The 20628-nt window shown below is 40.0% G+C and overlaps 1 protein-coding gene and 1 non-coding gene across 6 annotated transcripts in view; both read left to right on the top strand.

The window, feature by feature from the left end:
- CDK5RAP1 (CDK5 regulatory subunit associated protein 1) overlaps nucleotides 1-20628 on the top strand; it is a 61526-nt gene that overhangs the window by 18411 nt on the left and 22487 nt on the right. For 4 of the 5 annotated variants that reach the window (XM_010854855.1, XM_010854852.1, XM_010854854.1 and 1 more), the window contains 3 exons: nucleotides 2278-2408; nucleotides 5249-5398; nucleotides 9504-9644. In XM_010854855.1, the coding sequence (XP_010853157.1) occupies nucleotides 2278-2408; nucleotides 5249-5398; nucleotides 9504-9644 (422 nt within the window). Of the gene's footprint in view, nucleotides 1-2277; nucleotides 2409-5248; nucleotides 5399-9503; nucleotides 9645-16060; nucleotides 16320-20628 lie in introns of those variants that run through there. The other variant, XM_010854856.1, reaches the window with a different exon arrangement.
- On the top strand, nucleotides 17200-17272 carry TRNAG-CCC. Its single transcript has one exon. It is a non-coding gene; the product is annotated as a tRNA-Gly (tRNA).

The following is a 20628-nucleotide window of genomic DNA, read 5'->3' as shown; positions in this document are numbered from 1 at the left end:
TTATTTAAAAAATATATTTTTATATTTTTAAAATATAAAATTTTTATATATAAACTTATATAAATATAAACTTTTTTAAGTCTAAAAAAATAAAAAATAAAAATAAAAAATATAATAAATCATTAGCCCAAAAAACATAAAGCAAGAAATGCACATTAGAATTATTTGTAACATCTACATTTATACAGAATGTATTCATGTCAGACAGCAAATTCAAAAACTGCAGTTACTTTTGCACCAACTAATATAAAAAAATGAAATTAGAACATTCTCTAACACCATACATAAAAATAAACTAAAAATGGATTAAAGATCTAAATGTAAGACCAGATACTATAAAACTTACAGAGGGAAACATAGGCAGAACACTCTGTGATATAAATTACAGCAATATATATATATTTTTTTGCATACTGCTTGGCCTGCGGGATCTTAGTTTCTCAGGCAGGGGTTGAACCTGGGCTGTTGCAGTGAAAGCACCAAGTTGTAACCACTGGACTGCCAGGGAATTCCCACAGCACTACTTTTTGGATCTACCTCCTAGAGTAATGAAAATAAAAAATAAACAGATGAGACCTAGTTAAACTTAAAAGCCTTTGCACAGCAAAGGAAACCATAAACAAAACAAAAAGGCAACCCACAGGATGGAAGAAAATATTTGCAAATGAAGCGGCCAAGAGGGGATTAATCTCCAAAATGGACAAACAGATTGTGCAGCTCAGTATCAAAAAACAAACAGCCTAGTCAGAAAATGGGCAGAATACATAAATAGACATTTCTCCAAAGAGGACATACAAATGGCCAGAAAGCATATAAAAAGATGCTCAAACATCGCTAATTATTAGAGAAATGCAGAGGGAAACTACAATGAGGTATCGCCTTACACTAGTCAGAATGGCCATCATCAAAAAGTCTTCAAACAGTGAATCTTGAAGAGAGTGTGGAGAAGAGAGAACCCTCCTAAACTGTTGATGGGAATGGAAATTGGTGTAACTACTATGGAGAACAGTATGGAGGTTCCTTAAAAAACTAGGTATTAAGTCGCTTCAGTTGTGTCCGACTCTGTGTGATCCCATGATGGCAGCCTACCAGGCTCCCCCGTCCCTGGGAGTCTCCAGGCAAGAACACTGGAGTGGGTTGCCATTTCCTTCTCCAATGCATGAAACTGAAAAGTGAAAGTGAAGTCGCTCAGTCGTGTCCGACTCTTGGTGACCCCATGGACTGCAGCCTACCAGGCTCCTCCGTCCATGGGGTTTTCCAGGCAAGAGTACTGGAGTGGGGTGCCATTGCCTTCTCCAATAGAACTATCATATGATCCAGCAATCCTACTTGTGGGCATGTATCTGGAAAAAAAAACATAATCCAAAAAGATAAGTGCATCCCAGTGTTCATTGCAGCACTATTTACAATAGTCAAGACATGGAAGCACCCTAAATGTCTCATTCCTTGATGGAGGAATGGCTGAAGATGTGGTGTGTACACACACACACACACAGGAATATTACTCTGCCATAAAAATAATGAAATAATGCCATTTGCAGCAACATGGATAGTCTGAGAGATTACCATACTAAAGTAAGTCAGAGAGACAAAGACAAATATATAATATCACTTATATATGGAATCTAAAAAGGTGACACAGATGAACTCATGAAACAGAAACAGATTCACAGGCTTTGAAAACAAACTTATGTTTACCAAAGAGGAAAAGTGGTGGGGAGAGTTATTCTGAGTTTGGGATTAACATATACACACTACTATATATAAAACAGATAGCAACAAGGACCTGCTCTATAGCACAGTGATCTCAATATTGTGTAATAACCCATATTGGAAAACAGTCTGAACAAGAGTAGAAATATGTATGTGCATAACTGAATCACTTTGCTGTACACCTAAAGCTGACATTGTAAATCAGCTATACCCCAATATAAGAGATTAAAAAAAAAAAGTAAAAGCAGGACAGATTTGAAAATATGGACTCCTACTGTGTCCCTGTCCCTCAATCCAATGTTTGAAGTGAAAAATACCTTTTCTGATATGAAGCTGAGGGGAATGTAGACTGAGAAGCCAGGCTTTGGCTTGGGAATCTTGTCGATGAGCAGTCATGTCCCTCCTGGCTCTGTATTGATTGTTCTGTTTCACTTGCCACGTGGGTTAAATAGCTCCGGGAAGGCTGTATAGTCACTAGCCCTCCCTCTGAAATCTCCGAGTGCCACGGCCTCTCTCGAAGGTAAGCTGTGACAGTGACATGCTGTCATTTGTCGTGTGTCACAGGTGTGAGCCTCAGCAGTGATTTCATTGCTGGCTTTTGTGGTGAGACGGAGGAAGATCACCTTCAGACAGTGTCCTTGCTTCGGGAAGTTCAGTACAACATAGGCTTCCTCTTTGCCTATAGCATGAGACAGGTGAGTCCTGGACTTGGGGGAAGAGCTCATTCTAATTATGAGACATCATTCCTGACCAGTTTCTGATTGATTGTGAACTGCTGGAAGAAAAGAAAGTGACAGCAAGGCTTTGCTTGAGAAACCACAGGGATCTTACATTCATTATTTTTTTTCTAATAAACCTATTTACTCTTTTACATAGTTCAGCAATTTGAGTTGAAAAACAACTGCTTCTGCTAGTATTCCTCTTTATTAGAATATTTAAAAACATTAATTGGTTAATTAACTTTTGGCTGTGCTGGGTCTTTGTTGCTGCACGGGCTTTCCTGTAGTTGTGGCGAGCAGACACAACCAGAAGCCTGGTTGACTTGCACAGGCTTCTCACTGTATAGCATGGACTCTTAGAGTGTCTGGAGTTGTAGCCCCCGGGTTCCAGAGCACAGGCTCAGTAGTTGTGACACATGGGCTTAGTTGTTTCGTGTCATGTGGGATCTTTTGGATCAGGGATTGAACCTGTGTCTGTTTTATTGGCAGGCAATTTTTTATCACTGAGTCCACCCTTTATTAGAATATTTAGAAGTATTGTTTAGAATTTGAAAGTGCAAGGAGGAGGGACACCGTTCTCTTTAAAAGAAACTGCAAATCCTTTACTAACATGCAGAACTTTTTTGGCCTACAGATGTGATTTGTTTTATGGAAGCTCCGTGTTGCCCTCCCAGCCATACTCAACCATTAAAAAAGATATTTATTAGTGTTTATATACTTGGTTGCATTAGGTCTTGGTTGTGGCACATGGGATCTTTGTTGCGGAACATGAACTCTCTCGTTGTGGCTCACATGCTCAGTAGTTGTGACACTCAGGCTTAGTTGCTCTGTGGCGTGTGGGATCTTAGTTCTCTGACCAGGAATTGAACCCATGTCCCTTGCATTGCAGGGAGGATTCTTAACCACTGGACCACCAGGGAAGTCTCATCCTCAGCCATTTTTAATTTCCATTTTTGTAGGCCAAGTGAACCCACTGATACCTGCTTTAGAGTTTCTCTTATAAAACAATTCCCAGGAAAACAAAGCAGAAGGAGATGAGAAAGAAAAGGGCGAGTAATGTGTATTTCTTGCAGAGAGGAGTAGTCTTGGTTGCCTGCTATTTTCTTGATAGCAGGAATGAATTGCTTGGGTCTCTTATCATCTTCCCAGTCACCTCAGGGGTCACTTGGTTTGTGTTTGGGCTAGAGACTGAGGGACTTCCATGGCCAGGGAAAAGCTGTCTGATGAATGATTGAGCTGTGAATGTCACTCAGCTGTCTCTCATCACCCAGGCGAATTCATGTCTTTTAAAGCCCACTGCCAAGGTTTCTATAGACAGTGTACGTGGGCCAGTGTGTGTATTGATGCCTCTTACAGATTGTTTCAGGGATAAAGCATCAGAGGAGCTGTTGGCTTCCAATTTGCTTCATATCAGGAGTCACAAATATGCAAGAGAAATTTCTCTTTAACTCTAGAGTTGGAGATGAGTTTTCAGTGTGTGGTGGAAGCATGTCCTACAGGCATTGCTTATGAATGTTGATTTAGGAATCTGTTTAATAATTCCTAGATTAGAGTGAAAGTCATAGAGACTTCATCAAGTAGCATAGTAGGTAAGAACAAACAGTCAAATTGTGCCTCTACCGTTTAATGGCTATGTGACCTTGGAAAAAGTCTTTGCTTTCTTCATCTGTGAAAGGGAATAATGTTAATACCAACCTGATCAGATTATTTTGAAGCAATATATTAGCTCAGTTAAATATATATAAAGCACTTAAAATAGTGCTATTTAGTAGTTGAGTGCACAACAGAGGTAAATTATTATTGTTAATAATAAGACAGAATTGAGTAAGCTCTGTAAAATAATTCTGTTGTAGAATTGTCTACCAGTTCTTCATTTCCCTCTGGATTTGGTAGTTCTCTTAGAGCATTAGAGTTAGGCAGATTGGTTTGAATGTCCAGACTCTGGTGTATAGACTTCCCTCTTGTTTAGTTCTGTGGTTCTCCAGCTCTATTATGAGCTTGTGTTAATAAAGATACGTGTAAACGTGTGTATGTATATATTTATATATAAAGATGTATGTACACTATGATTTTGGATGATTTAAAAGTTTTTCAAGGATAACTTTTCTTTTATCTTTTGACTAGGTAATACATGTGCATGGTATAGAATTCAAAACATCAAAGTAGTGTGCAGTGCAAAGTAGTTGTTTTTTCTTCCGAGATTGCCTGGTTTTTCAGTTCCTTCTCTGAAGGCAACTGCTCTTAGCAACTTACTGTGTAACCTTCTGGAGATATTTCGTGTATTTATAAGTATATTTATATGTATTGTTTCTACAGCAAACTCGCTATACATGATGATCTGTACCTTGCTTATTTCTGTTCAGAGTATATTTTGGAGAGCAATCATAACTATATATACAGAGCTATCTCATTCTTTTTCACAGCTGTGTAATATTCCATTGTGTAGATAAACCATAATTTATTTCACAGGTTACTTATTGATAAACATTTACTTGCTTTGCATCTTGTGTCTTTATAAAACTGCTGCTCAGAAACCTGGTACATGAATTATTTAATATATGTGTGCTATAAAAGTATCAAGAACAGTTTTTGAGTCTATGGTTTTCATGTGCTAAATTTAGAGTTTAACCCTTGTAAAAATATGACTATTGCACTGTTACCTTTTTCTCTTAGAAGGCCTCTGAACTAGAGAACCGTCATGGTGTGGCTTGAGTTCCTGTAGATGTGTCTGTAAATTGCAGATTGGATGAGCATGTCTGCCTTAAAAATGGACTCTACAAGTCCTTGGTGACCTCCATCTCTCTTTTTTCAAATAGAAAACACGGGCGTATCACAGGTTGAAGGATGATATTCCAGAAGAGGTAAAATTAAGGCGTTTGGAGGAACTTATCACTGTCTTCAGAGAAGAAGCAACAAAAGCCAACAAATCCTTTGTGGGCTGTACGCAGCTGGTGCTGGTGGAGGGGGTGAGGCTATGTGTATATGTATATTTTTTGTTTGTTTGTCTTTTTGTTTTTTAGAGCACAGTATATCTGCCTTTATTTAGATCTTTGATTTATCTTATCAGTTTTTGAAGTTTTCAGCATATAGGTCCTGTACATGTTTTGTTAGATTTATACATTTTTTTTTTAGCTATTGTAATTGCTATTGTATTTTTCATTTTGGGTGACCATGTATTCACTGTTAGTATGTAGAAATAATTGATTTTTTAAAAATAATTTTTATATTGTAGCCCATGATCTTGCTGAACTCAATAGTCCTAGGAGTTTTTTGGGTAGGTTCCTTGGGATTTTCTTAGCAAGTTATCATATTATTATTTGTTTTTTGTTTCTTCCTGTTGTTCCAGGTTCCTTCTTTTATTGTTTCCTTTTGCTTAGAGAACTTCCTTTAGACATTCTGGTAGTAGATTCTCTGTGTTTTCCTTCATCTTAGAATGTTGATTTCTTCTTCATTCCTGAAGGATATTTTTGTATTCAGTGGAAGGATTGGGGAAAAGTTTTTCTGCTGCATCTTTCTGGAAGCAGTATTGTGTGTATTTTGAGAACCAATTTTATTGTCTGTTTTCAGTCCTTTAAAAAAATCACACTGTCTTAGAAATATACTGCGTTTCAGAAAGTTTGGGCTTCTGTAGTCTTCCATGGTCAAGCTTGGGAATCTAGCCATCATTTGGTGCACTAAACAGTTAGGATAAGAAGGGGTGTTAGAGAACCTGACCTTCTGTGAGGCTGCATGTTTCAGCTCTTGAAGAGAAGGGGAAGGAGAGAGGCAGCGCCCTTTCTGTGACTCCTCACAAGTCCTGAGTTGAGCGAGTCCTGCTCCATGCCTTAGGATATGGCAGCTTCAGAATCACCAATTGCTTATTTGTGTTTGTTAAGGCTCTCCAGTAATGAGTAACTGTGGAAAATTTGTTCAAGCCAAAAGTAATTCTGCTTTGTGTAAGACTTCAGGAGGATATTGTGGAGCCCAATGGCAAGAATACTGCCAGGTGTCTGGAGGGTACCGTCCGTACCCAATCTGGGAAGCCCCGAGGCTCAGACTTCCTTCTCTCCTCAGGTCAGCTTTTCCTGATTCTTCATCTGTGTGGCAGAGTACAGCAGCCCTATAGTTCTGTGTTTCATGGTATATAGTTCCAGCTATTCACAGACCAACGTTGTGTTTTTCAGCTTCAATTCAAATTTCCAGGAGAGGGAGTCTCATCCGCTCAGCTTGGGCTAGGAATCTTCCTATGGTCTGGTCCAGCAGTTGCTGTTGGTTGATGATACTGAGCTGGTGAAATATCCCCAAAGTGTTTGCCTTAATAAGTGCTTTGCTATTTAGGGTATCAGCTATGATTCTGAAGATCTCCGTACATGAACGTGTCTATTAGCAGTCCTCATTTTGTCCAGTAGGAATTAGGTCTTACTGTAACCCCAGTTCTCCTCATACAAGATCTGGTACAGAATAGTGTACTTGCCATTTGATTGAATGAATAAGTACTCAGGTTACTAATCTTTGTCCATGACATCATTGGCCCCATGGAGAGCACATGGTAATTATTTCAACCAAAGCAAGTTTGTTTTTTTTTTTTTTTGGTCTTTATTTTATTTATAATTAAATTAAATTAAATTGTATTTAATTAATTAATTTGGCTGTGTGGAGACTCAGTTGGGATCTTCAGTCTTTGTTCTGGCATGCAGGGTCTTTTTTTAGTGGCATGCGGGATTTTTAGTTGCAGCACAGGACTCTTCGATCTTTGTTGTGACATGTGAACTCTTAGTTGCAGCGTATGGGATCTAGTTCCCTGGCCAGGGATCGAAGCTGGACCCCCTGCATTGTAAGTGCAGAGTCTTAGCTCCTGGACCACCAGGGAAGTCCCAGCAGTAGTTTCTTATTATTTTCAAATATCTAGTCAATGTTCTAGTTTCCCTCTTTGTCTTATAAATGTTCGTGGTTGGTTTGTTCAAATCATGGAACATGAATGCTGTCTCTTTAAAAAAATTTATTGTAAAGCCGTCACAAACATTGCAGAAAAGTAGCAGTATAGTACAAAGAACTTTTTTCTTTGAAGCATTTGAGAATAAGTTGCTCTGATGGTCCCAACTCCCCAAACATTAAAGTGTTTGTTTTGTGCGAACAGGAGCATTCTTCTAAATAACTATAGTACAACCATCAGAGTCAGAAAATTAAGCTTGTTAGATTATTACCATCCAGTCCTTAGACCTCACTTAAGTTTCTCCACTTATCTAAGAACCTGTCATTTATAAGAAAAAGATTCAGTTCAGTATCACATGTGTTGTCATTGTATCACTTTGTTGAAATTTAATGTGTTTTGGCATGGCTTTGTTTGTGTTTTGTTTGGAATATATCAAGGCTACATAATTTGTGGGTTTATACTTTTCATCAGATTTGGAAAACTTTCGTTTATTACTCTTCAGATATTTTTCTGTACCCCTCCTGCTTTCTCCCACCGCCTCCCCTTTCTTCTCTCCTCCAATCGCCCATGTGTCCAGCCACTTGATATTGTGTCGTAGGTCACTGAGGCTGTTCAGGTTTTTTTTTTCCCTTATCTTTTTTTTTTTTTTATATCTGTGCTTCACTTTGAATAATTCAGTTTCTATTACTCTGTCTTCAGTTTTGTTATTCTTTGACAGTGTCTCATTTGCTATTATGTATTGAATTAATACATTCAGATGTATATTTCATCTGTATAAGTTACATTTGGTTTTTCTAAAAACATCTAGTATTTCTCTCCTGCGTTCTTGTTTTCTTTTGAAACTTAGTATTTGAACTTAATTATAATAGCTGGTTTAATATCTTTGTGATAATCCCATCATTGCCATCATTTCTTGGTCTGCTTCATTGACTTTTTTCTTGATTATGAGTCACATTTTTCTGCTTCTGGGCGTATCTAGTGACTTTTGATTGGATGTTAGACAGTGTATTGTTGGACATTATTTTTGAATGTCTGGGATTTGTGTTGGGCTTTGTTTGAAAAAGCAGTTTCATTACTCGTGGTTTTGTCTGATCCTTTTAAGGTTTGTTTTTAATCTTTGCTAGAAAAGTTTTTTTATTCTAGGAAACGTTTGGCCTTAGTACTAGATGTGGCTGTAGATTCTAGAGTTGCTGCTGCATGTCCCAAAGAATCAATGAGGACTATTTGTTGCTAGATCAAATGATTCCCAGCCCAGTGTGAGATCTGGGAGCTAAACAGTTCTCAGCCAACCAATTCTTTGTCTGACTTCATGGCTTTTCACCCCCTCTTCTCTAGAACTTGCTGTGCAGTTTCTAGCTATTGCAGGTTCCCTGGACTTTGATCCATTTTTCCTCAGTTCAGAGAGAACCACCATGTTCTGCCTGAGGTCTCCCTCCCAGCTTTGTGTTCTCTGGTCTGGCACATGTCTTCTGGTAGAACGCAGGGGTGATTCTCTCCATTTGTTTTCCTTCTCTTGGGGATCATAGTTTTACACAGTCTGTTGTCCAATATCAGAAAATAGGTTTTTCATGTATTTTGTCCAATTTCCTGGTTATTTAAGGCCTGAGGATGAATTTCGTTCTTGTCACTTCCTCATGACTGGAAGAGAAAGGCTTGTGTATGTTCTGGGGATTAATCCCCAGGACTGCATACTGTATACTGATTTTATTATTTTCCTGGGCCAGTCGTTTACGTGTTATAATGGAGGCTCTGGCTTCCAGTCTTCTATTCACTGAGACCTGTAACCCAGGCCAGACAACCCGAGAACATTCCCGAGTGATTGCTATGAGACTCTGTGAAGTGAGAGTCATTTTACCGAATATATCACCCAAAAGCCATTGGCATCAAGCCTGTTGGAGGTTCATTCCTGTGAAAGGTAATTCTGTAATCAAAGACTCATTGATCGAGTCATTTATTAAATGGACATATTGTCAGCAAAACTTTATTGAGTTTCTGTCATGTGCCATTTACTGACCTCGTTGGTAAAGCAGCGGTGAAGCACTTAGTCTTAGGTGGTTCCTTGGTTAAAAAGTGCTCTATGGCTCAGACCCTTGGGGATCTGAGACAGACCAACAACTGATGACTGACAAATTCGTAACCTCTCCTCTGTCCTTTTGCAGCCCAGTAAACGCTCTGCTGCTGACCTGTGTGGCCGGAATGATGGAAACCTTAAGGTGATCTTTGCTGACGCAGAGATGGAGGATGCCACTGACTCTGGGCTCAGGGTCCGAGCTCAGCCTGGGGACTATGTGCTAGTGAAGGTAAGGGGTTCTTTTTGTGCTTTTGACTTGCACTTTGAAATGGGAGTTGGATTGGATAATTTGAGGGAATGAAGTTTTTTTTTTCCTGGAGAAATTCTTTAGTAAGATAAAAATCTCTTCTCAACCCCACCAATGCAAGGGCACTTGAATTAAATTTTAGACTACTCCTGACTAGGCCTTCTGTTTTATTCTCTTCTCTCCTGCCCTGAAAGGATTATTTCTGGGAATTTAGTGAGGTTGGAATAACAGTAGCCAGTAGTTTTCTGCTGGAGAGAGGCCAGGAAGAGTAAGTTCTTATGTGAGTTGATAGTTCTCTCTGGCAGAGATGAGCATTCCCTTCGAGGTCTCTGATGCCCCAGACGTTCCTAACTTACAAGTTTCCTGCCTCCCTTCTCTGGACTATAGGTCTAGTTGAATGGCTGTGGGATTTTTTCCTCTCATTTCACTGAAGACATTGCCCCTTCCTGAGTTTCTTCTCTCTTCTCTTCCTTCTCTTACTACCGCAGGTCTGCCACTGCCATCTTCCTTTGTTTTCCTCATGTCCACTTTGCCCCAGTGCCAGGACATGTGGCTGATGTGTCCAGGCTGGCAGGACATGTGCTGATGAAGTGGGCAGGAGCACAAGTACTTTTCCAACACTGATCTCTGAGGCATCTGCAAAAGAGAGGTGGCAAGAGGGTGATTCTTCTACTGATGTCATTCAGAGTTATATTCTCTGCCCTGTTCCTTGGTGCCTCACCCTCTACTCTTCTGTCCTTGTTACTTCACCTCCCGCTTGAATCATCATAGGAGCCATGGCTCATGGTATGCAGCAGACGGAGTCTCATTTCCTTGGTGTGTAACTTCTGTAGATTGGCCTGGAAATTTTACCAGCGCTCAGAACTTTTCTGTTCTGTCCATCTGATAAAATCAGTGATTTTGTAGGTGGGGGACTTCTGTGATCTCATTCCTTTCTGGCCTTGTTCGAACAGGGGATTGTCTTACTTTCAGCATTGCCTAGAGGTTTCCTCAGGAGAGGAATTCCTACTAGGTAGCCACCTGATTGATGTGGAAAGTCTCTCATAGGCTTTTCCACTTGTTCTTTCTTTCTTTTTGACAGTGTCTTATTTTCTTCTTCATCTTCTGAATTTTGCTTCTTTGATTTTCAAGTTGATTTTTCATGCCTCTTCCTATTCTCTTTCTACTATAGATAAAGGTTACTTGATAAAAGGGATGACATTAGTGGGTTGGGTTATAATGTTAGAATGATGATATTCTTCTGTAAAATGGAAAAATTGCATTTGTCAAGAAAGACAGAAAGGTGATACTTGGGACTCTTGTTGTTGTTCCAAAGTGACATAATAAACCCGACAAGTAAGATTTAGTGGAGGGAGCAAGATAAAGGAGGAACTGGAACCAGGGCTCTGTTGGCTGTTTCTGTCACTCGTGTCTGCTCTTCTCATCTCTCTCCACTGAGAAAGTCTCTGGGCTGTACTAGAACCATTTCCTCATAAATTCCGTTTTCTTGTTGCCCTTTCTTCTGTGGTGCTTATTTGGCTAGTCTCCAACCTTGGTGAAAATGATTATCTGCTTACTTTGTATCTGCGTGAAAACAGCTGAATATTGTTGGGGAAGAGCACCCAGTTAATCTGTATGACATAGGTTAAGTCAGATGATGGTGACTGAAAAACTCAGAATACACTGGTTTAAATAAGCAGAAGTTCTCTTTCTCATAAAAATCTAGATATATGAAGGTCCAGGACTGGTGATTGTGATGGCTCCATGATCACCAAGGGTCTCAACTGCTTCTATCCTTTGCTCTTCTCTGTGTGGCCTCCATTCTCATGGTCATCTTATGATTCAAGATGGCTGTTGGAGCAACCATGTCCATATCCTAGCTTGTAGGAAGCAGGAAGAAGAGAGGTGAAGGGCTTGCCCTCTTCCTTTCAAGACACTTTGCAGAAGTTGCACAAAAAGGCTGCAAAGAAGTTGGGAAGTATGGTCTTCATTCTGAATGACCTCATGCCCAGTTAAAAATGGGTAATTCTGTTACTGAGGAGGAAGAGGAGAACTGTTGGGGGACAAGAAACGGTCTCTTCACAGAAACCAACTGCACTCAGTTCACATTTATGCCATGAAGTTCTAGTTGAACGCTCAGCATGGCCCTGAAATCCTAATTTTACAGTATTTTCCCAGTAAATCACTGCAGATGGTGATTGTAGCCATGAAATTAAAAGACGCTTACTCCTTGGAAGGAAAGTTGTGACCAACTTAGACAGCATATTAAAAAGCAGAGACAATACTTTGCCAACAAAGGTCCGTGTAGTCAAGGCTATGGTTTTTCCAGGGGTCACGTATGGATGTGAGAGTTGGACTGTGAAGAAAGCTGAGCGCCAAAGAATTGATGCTTTTCAACTGTGGTGTTGGAGAAGACTCTTGAGAGTCCCTTGGACTGCAAGGAGATCCAACCAGTCCATTCTAAAGGAGATCATTGGGTGTTCATTGGTAGGACTGATTTTGAAGCTGAAACTCTAATACTTTGGCCACCTGATGCGAAGAGCTGACTTATTTGAAAAGACCCTGATGCTGGGAAAGATTGAGGGTAGGAGGAGAAGGGGACGACAGAGGATGAGATGGTTGGATGGCATCACCGACTCAATGGACATGGGTTTGGGTGGACTCTGGGAGTTGGTGATGGACAGGGAGGCCTGTGTGCTACGGTTCATGGGGTCACAAAGAGTCGGACACAACTGAGCAACTGAACTGATCTGAACTCTTCATTCTCCCTAAGTCTTCACTCATGTCTTTAAATCCTAGTCGCAGCTATGTCTTTGTCTCATCTTGTGTAGAGAAAATAGATGCAGTCGCGTGACGTCTCACCGTCTCGTTGCTGTTTGCACCCACTCCGGCACGTCTCCGCCTGTCCCTGCGGTCTGCTCGTGTGGGCTGTGTAGGAAGTGTCTGCGTCTTCTGTCACACTGCTGCTTGTGCTTTTTGCTTCCATGCCTTCACATCCTCTCCAGATTTGCATTTTTCTTCTCTCTCTCTTGTGTCCTAAACTTAATGTGGCCAAAATAGAATGAATTCTTCCCACTTTCCTGCAATTTTCTTCTTTTGAAGCCTCTTCCATCTCAGCAAATAGCACCACTCAGTTGCTAAAACCAAATATATAGGAATCATTCTAGATATTTATTTTCTTGTACTCCCCTTCAGTAGTTCATCTGTTTCAGCTCTACCTATGGAATGTATCTTGGGTCTCTTTCTTTCTCTAAGCTGTCTTCTTGGTTAGCTTAGATTAGAGCAGCCTTTTCACAAGTTTTCTTGTTTCTGTATTTTGAAAGTGAATTATTTTATTGAAGCATATCATAAATGTAGAAAATTGCTCCAAAGTGTACTTAATACTTGATGAATCATCACAAAGTGACCCTATCCATGTGACTGGCTCCTGAATCAAAAAACAATATTTTCAGAACCTCCAAAACCCCCTTCATGTTCCTACCATACTCTTCTTCCCTCCATCCTAATTTTTAATACCATAGTTCAGTTTTGCTTATTTTTGATATAAAATTGAATCCTACAGTGTAGATTTTTGATAACACGGATATTGTGCAGTTCATCTATGATAGTATTTATCCATATTATAAGAGTATACCACAATTTATATATTGTACTTTTGATGGCCATTTTGGTTGTTTTCCAGTTTGGAGCTGTTATGAATAGAGCTGCTATGTATGCGTTATAGTGCATTTCTATAGGGTACATGGTTTGAAATTGCTGGGAAACTGGGTATATATAATAGAAAGAGCCAAAATGATTATACTGTTTTGCACTCCCACCAACAGTACCTGAGTATTTCAAAGGCTTCGTATTCCTGCTTTCATTCTTGCCCTCCTCCAGTCTTCCTGCCCCATAGCAGTCAGTTTGATCTTTCTAAATCAGATCACTCACTCATTTGCGTAAGCCCTCCAGTGGTTTCTCACTGGAGCCACAGGGTATCCAGGGCCTTTTATGGTCTTTCCCAGCTACCTTTCCAACCTCATGTCCTCTGTCCTCTTTTTATTCTCTTTCCTCTAGTCTTGGTGGCCTCTTTTTTTGCCTCTCAGACTTAGTTCTAGTGTTAGGGACTTTGAAATGCTGTGTCACTTAGGAGGGTCTTGATTTTTGCCTGGCTGCCTTCTTTTAAACCTTCCAAATTCTCTTAAAGGTCACCTCCTTGAAAAGCTCACTAGTGCTGAAAGCAACTTCCCTCTGCCTTGCTCTTGTCACTGTTTGGGCCTTAACCCATTTTATCTTCATCAATTCAGTTCAGTCACTCAGTTGTGTCCGACTCTTTGTGACCCCATGGACTGCAGCACATGAGGCCTCCTTGTCCATCACCAACTCCAGGAGTTTACTCAAACTCATGTCCATTGAGTCAGTGACGGCATCCAACCATCTCGCCCTCTGTCTTCCCCTTCTCCTCCCACCTTCAATCTTTCCCAGCATCAGGGTCATTTCAAATGAGTCAGTTCTTTGCATCAGGTGCCCAAAGTATTGGAGTTTCCGCTTCAACATCAGTCCTTCCAATGAATATTCAGGACTGATTTCCTTTAGGATGGACTGGTTGGATCTCCTTGAAGTCCATGACTCTCAAGAGTCTTCTCCCAACACCACAGTTCAAAAGCATCAGTTCTTTGGCATTCAGCTTTCTTCATAGTCCAACTCTCACATCCATACATAACTACTGGAAAAACCGTAGCCTTGACTAGACAGACCTTTGTTGGCAAAGTAACATCTCTGCTTTTTAATATGCTGTCTAGGTTGGTCATAACTTTTCTCCCAAGGAATAAGCATCTTTTAATTTCATGGCTGCAGTCCCCATCTGCAGTGATTTTGGAGACCAAAAAAAAGAAGTCTGTCACTGTTGCCATGGTTTCCCCTTCTGTTTGCCATGAAGTGATGGGACTGGAAGCCATGATGTTTGTTTTCTGAATGTTGAGCGTTAAGCCAACTTTTTCACTTTCCTCTTTCACTTTCATCAAGAGGCTCTTTAGTTCTTCTTCACTTTCTGCCATATAGGTGGTGTCATCTGCATATCTGAGGTTATTCCCGGCAATCTTGATTCCAGCTGTGCTTCATCCAGCCCAGCATTTCTCATGATGTACTATGCATAGAAGTTAAATAAGCAGGGTGACAATATGTAGTCTTGACATACCCCTTTCTCTATTTGGAACCAGTCTGTTGTTTCATGTCCAGTTCTAACTGTTGCTTCCTGACCTTTATACAGATTTCTCAAGAGGTAGGTCAGGTGGTCTGGTATTCCCATCTCTTTCAGAATTTTCCAGTTTATTGTGATCCACACGAAGGCTTTGGCATAGTCAATAAAGCAGAAATAGATGTTTTTCTGGAACTCCCTTGCTTTTTCAGTGATCCAGCAGATGTTGGCAATTTGATCTCTGGATCCCTCTTCCTCTGGTTCCTTTTCTAAATCTAGCTTGAACTTCTGGAAGTTCATGGTTCATATACTACTGAAGCCTAGCTTGAGGAATTTTGAGCATTACCTTGCTAGCATGTGAAATGAGTGCAATTGTACAGTAGTTTGAACATTCTTTGGCATTGCACATCTTTGGGATTGGAATGAAAACTGACCTTTTCCAGTTCTGTGGCCGTTACTGAGTTTTCCAAATTTGCTGGCATATTGAGTGCAGCACTTTTTAACAGCATCATCTTTTAGGATTTGAAATAGCTCAACTGGAATTCCATCATGTACACTAACTTTGTTCGTAGTAATGCATCTTGACACAATAAATGTCTTAGGAAGGTGTTTGACTGATACAGCCTGGATCACAGCTGCCTTGGGTTGGGAGGGCAGCGTCTGTGGTAGGCTTCCTAGGTGGCACTAGTGGTAAAGAACCTGCCTGCCAATGCAGGACATGCAAGAGACTCGGGTTTGATCCCTGGGTCTGGAAGATTCCCTGGAGGAGTACATGAGAATCCACTCCAGTATTCTTGCCTGGAGGATCCCATGGACAGAGGACTTTGGCAGTCCATAGGGTCGCAGAGTCAGACACGACTGAAGTGACTTACAATGCACGCATGTCTGTGTTAGGCAGCTCGTACATGAACCTTATGGTTGCCTCCGGGGAAGACCATCTCCCAAGAGAAAAGGGGGTAGTGGCTGTTTGGGACTGACCTATTTTGGACTTCTTAAATTATATACATTAGTATTGTATCAGTCGTCTCTGGGGGCAGAGAGGAACCATGCTGTGTCTTAAATTATATACATTAGTATTGTATCAGACGTCTCTGGGGGCAGAGAGGAACTGTGCAGTCTCGAGATGCTGGCCTGTCATCTCCCATTAGATTCCATTTGGTGACCTCTCCTTTAGACCATTCACATTAAGTCCCTGTAGTTCAGTCCCAGTTACCTTGCCTTCTTCTGATTGGTTTTCTTTCAGATCACCTCAGCCAGTTCTCAGACACTTAAAGGACATGTTCTCTGCAAGACCACTCTGAAGGACTCTACAGCATATTGCTGACCTGAGTGGTTGATGTCAGTTCTTTCTGGCAGGAAGAGAAATATGAGTGGTCACTAATGAAAGACGAAGCTTTGGAGCCAAGCCTCAAGTGGTGAAGCAACTTTCTATGAAATGGAAAATGCATTTCTTTGCTGCTTTGTGAACAGCTTTTACAGTCATTAAATTTACCTAATGTAGTTCATTTTTATCTACTTCATTTTTGCCTTGGTGAGTGTCTCTGAGATATTCCCTAGTTTTCCAACCCAGTTTCTATTGTGGACTGTAACACTTCTCTGGTTTTCTCTCATGTACCCTAGGAATTGGAGACAAAAGGGGCAGGGAAGGTGGAGAGAACCATTTGCTTAGGAAAACCTGCTCTAGATCTTTCTAACATTTTTGTCTGATAACATTGACTCAGCTACCTATCTCCTCACTATTTTACCTGAGAAATTCCCTCATGGACCCTTTTTTTTTTTTTTTTAAAGCTTGTCAGAGTATTCTTTGCCTTCAGGTCTGACAGCATTTGGAGTTTAGAAAACATCATTACCTTCTAGTAGGCTCTGAGGAGTCATTCTTGGCTCCTTAATCTGCCAAGATTATGTCATTCTGTGGGGATCATGTAAAAAAATCCAAAAGATGGTGGTATAGAATATTTGGAGTCAGAAGGACTTTGGTCTAAGTTCCCGCTCCATTGCTTCAGAGTTGTGTGAACTTGAGTAGTTATTTTATTATTTATCTGTGCCTTGATTTTCTCGTGTGACATGGGGATAAGAATACAATGCTTATCTCATCTGGAGTTCAGTGAGATTGTACTTGGGAGGAACTTAGCACTGTCTGTGGAACACAGTAAAATCTTAACAGATGAAGAGTGATCATTGAAAGATTTTGCTTCTAAAACACACTGTGTATATTAGGATATGCCGAGGCCTTTATTGTGTGTCTGGCTATGATCTCCTTTTTACACCTTCCCACTGACCTGCATGGCAATCTTTGGGAATCCCAGGCAGGGAACCTGTTCCGTATCTGTTGGCATGGTTGAGGGAGTTGATTTCTGTCCTCAAGATCCATCTTCTGGGACTTCCCTGGTGGTCCAGTGGCTAAGACTCTGAGCTCCCAATGCAGGGGGCCCAGGTTCGATCCCTGGTCAGGGAACTAGATCCCACATGCCACAATGAAGGTTGAAGATCCTGCATGCTGCAACTAAGATTTGTCGCAGCCAAATAAAAATAAATAAATATTAAAAAAAAATCCATCTTCTACTCAAGAAATATTTGTTATGGCTCTTCACCTCAGTCTTTATTCAGAAGACATGAAAAACTTTTGGAAATTTTATTTTACTTTTTATGAAAAAGTAAGTCATACATGTGGTAAATAATTCAAACAATACAACAGGTATCTGTATTTTACTTTTTTCCTGGATTGGAAAAGGCCAGCATTTGGGACTTCTCTGGTCCAGTGGGTAAGACTCTGCAGTCACAATGCAGAGGGCCTGGATTGGATCCCTGGTTGGGGAACTAGATCCTGCATGCCTGCTGTAACTAAAAAGTCTCCCATGTCACAACTAAAACCCAGTACAGCCAAAATAAATAATAAATAAACAGACAATCATTGAAAAAAGAATGGTGCCTAATGTATAGTAGGTGAAAGTGAGAAGTGAAATTGCTAATTACTCAGTCGTGTCCAACTCTCTGGGACCCCATGGACTGTAGCCCACCAGGCTCCTCTGTCCCTGCAGTTTTGCCGGCAAGAATACTGGAGTGGGTTGCCCTTTCCTGCTCCAGGGTATCTTCCTTACCCAAGGATTGAACCTGCATCTCTTGCATCTCCTGCGGCGAATTCTTTACCACTGTGTCACCTGGGAAGCCCTTAATGGTTGCTTCGAGGATTATAATATCTTAATTTATTAATAGCCCAATTAATATTAATTTAGTTTCAATAGGATTCAAAAACATTGAAGGGTACCATCCCATCCCTTTTTGTTGTTATTGTTCTAAAATACATCTTAATGCACTGTGTACCCCTTAACATAGATTTATAATTCTTGTTTTACTTAATTCACTTCTGAATCTTATAGGGTAAAGAAAGAGGAGTTACTATTGATTTTCAGAAACTCACATTTGCACTCAGATTTAAATAAAGGAAAATTAGGTTCCTCCTCTTAATAGGAAGTGGCTGGGTTCCTGAAGAGTATGTGGGATGGCGGGTCTTGGTGTCATCTTTAAGAGTTTGGTGGTGAGTTGGGAGAGTTGAAAAAAACTGGGAGCTTAGTGCTGATGAAATATTGTCAGGGAGGGACAGACTGGTCTAATATGAGATGAGATGGGAATGGTTGGCTTGAGGTGCATTGTCCAGAACCTTTGAGGCCTGATGGGTTTTATTTAAATACAGTGGGGAGGCATTGGATGGTTTTTAATTTTTTTAATTTTTAAATATTTTTGACTTTCAGAGAAGTTGCAAAGTGAGTTCATAGAGCATTCTCCTAAGTCATCACACAGCATAGTGTTCATTTGTCAGAGCTAGGAAATTAATATTGGCACATTGCTATTCACTAAGAGCAAAACTTCATTGAGATTTCATCAGCTTTTCCTCTGATGAATGTACCTTTTTATTCCAGTATCCAATTCAAGATACCACATTGCATTTAGTTGTCATGTCTCCTTAGTCTCTTGTGATTTGGGAAAGTTACTCAGTCTTCCCTTGTTTTTCATCACTGACGCTTCTGAAGAGTACTAGTCACAAGTTCTGTTTGGATTTTTCTGCTATTTTCTTATGATTAGTGCCTTTATTATCAAATCATACCAGAGTGTACATGATATAACATCATTGTTGAAGTTAATCTTTTGTCACCTACTAGATGGTGGGGATTAAGCCCAAACTCCAAAGTGGGGGGTTATTTATATGTATTATTTGGAATTCTATAGGAAAAATGCCTCTTTCCCCCTATTTATGTATTTATTCCATCGTTTATGTCAGAATGGACTCATGGGTGTTTATATTTTGGTTTATACTCTGATATTTAATTTTGCTCAAATTGATCCCAGTTTGGGCATTGGGAGCTCTTTCAGGTTGCTCCTGTGCCCTTTGATTTTTCTTAGTTTTTGTTAATGTTTTGTTTCATGTTTTTAAATAAACTTTAAATTTTTAAATAGTTTTATAGAATTATTGCAGAAATGGTGCAGAGAGTTTCTCTATACACTGTACCCAGTTTTCCCTATTCTAATACTTTATTATGGTTCATTTGTTAACAATTAATAAATCAGTAGTGATGCATTATTTACTGAAGGCCATACCGTATTCAGACAGCTTCAGTTTTTCCCTAATCTCTTTTTATTTTTCCGGAATCCCATTTGGGAGGCCACATTACAATCATGTCTCTTTAGGTTCCTCTTGACTCAGACTTGTAATTTTGATGACATTGATAGTTTTGAGGAGAACTGGTCAGATATTTTGCAGTGTCCCTTTGTTGGGATTTGTTATGTTTTTCTCATGTTTAGATTGGAATTACGTGTTTTGGGAAGGAAGACCACAAAGGTAAAATACCATTCTCATTCCATCATAAGGGTACATACTAGTAATATGATTTATCACTGTTTATACTAACCTTGATCACTTGGCTTCAGGTAGTGTTTGTCAGATTTTTTCATTGCACAGTTGCTCTTTTTTCCCCTTTCTATACTTTGGAGAAAAGTCGCCATGTGCAGCTGAAGCTTAGTGAATGGAAGCTATGCCCTCCCTCCTCAAGGGTGCAGTAGCTGTGTAAATCATTTTGGCTTCTTCTGCACAGGAGATTTGCCTGTTCTCACCTGTATATTTACTGAATCATTTATTTATATTAGTATAGGCTGCTAGATATTTTTTTTATTCTGTGGGTTATAATCCAGTTGTTCAGTCACTAAGTCATGTCTGATTCTCTGTGACCCCATGGACTGCAGCATGTCAGGCTCCTCTGTCCTCCACTATCTCCCAGAGTTTGCTCAGCTTCATGTCCATTGAGTTGGTAATGCTTTCTAACCATCTTATCCTCTGCCTCCCCCTTCTCCTTTTGCCTTCAGTCTTTCCTAGCATCAGGGTCTTTTCCAGTGAGTTGGCTCTTCACATCAGGTGGCCAAAGTATCAGAGCTTCAGCTTCAGCATCCTTTCTAATGAATATTCAGGATCAATAATCCAATACTCCTTTATATATTTCATTGGCCAAATTGTTTCAGCTCTGGAAGCTCTGTCTTTTGGGCCTCTATCCCTTTGACACACTTCCGCCTTTGTATGAGTGCCTTCTTCCTTGCATCTGAGCTGTTCTGGGTCATTTTTCATATTTTGTTTCTAGTCTTAGAATTAGCCATTTCTCCAAGGGGACTGATTAGGTTCCTTTGATAAAGAATGGTATAGAAATCAACATCTGGGTACTTGATATACTCGTTGCTAATGTGATTTGGAAGGCTTCTTGTTTTTTATTTATTAAAATTTTTTCTATGTGTACCTTTTTTTTAAAGTCTTTATTGAATTCGTTACAG

Source organism: Bison bison, unplaced genomic scaffold (assembly GCF_000754665.1).
Source record: "Bison bison bison isolate TAMUID 2011002044 unplaced genomic scaffold, Bison_UMD1.0 scf7180017864352, whole genome shotgun sequence".
In the NCBI taxonomy this organism is placed as follows: domain Eukaryota; kingdom Metazoa; phylum Chordata; class Mammalia; order Artiodactyla; family Bovidae; genus Bison; species Bison bison.
Note: the sequence above shows the minus strand (reverse complement) of the source record. Positions and strands in the feature narration are given on the sequence as shown.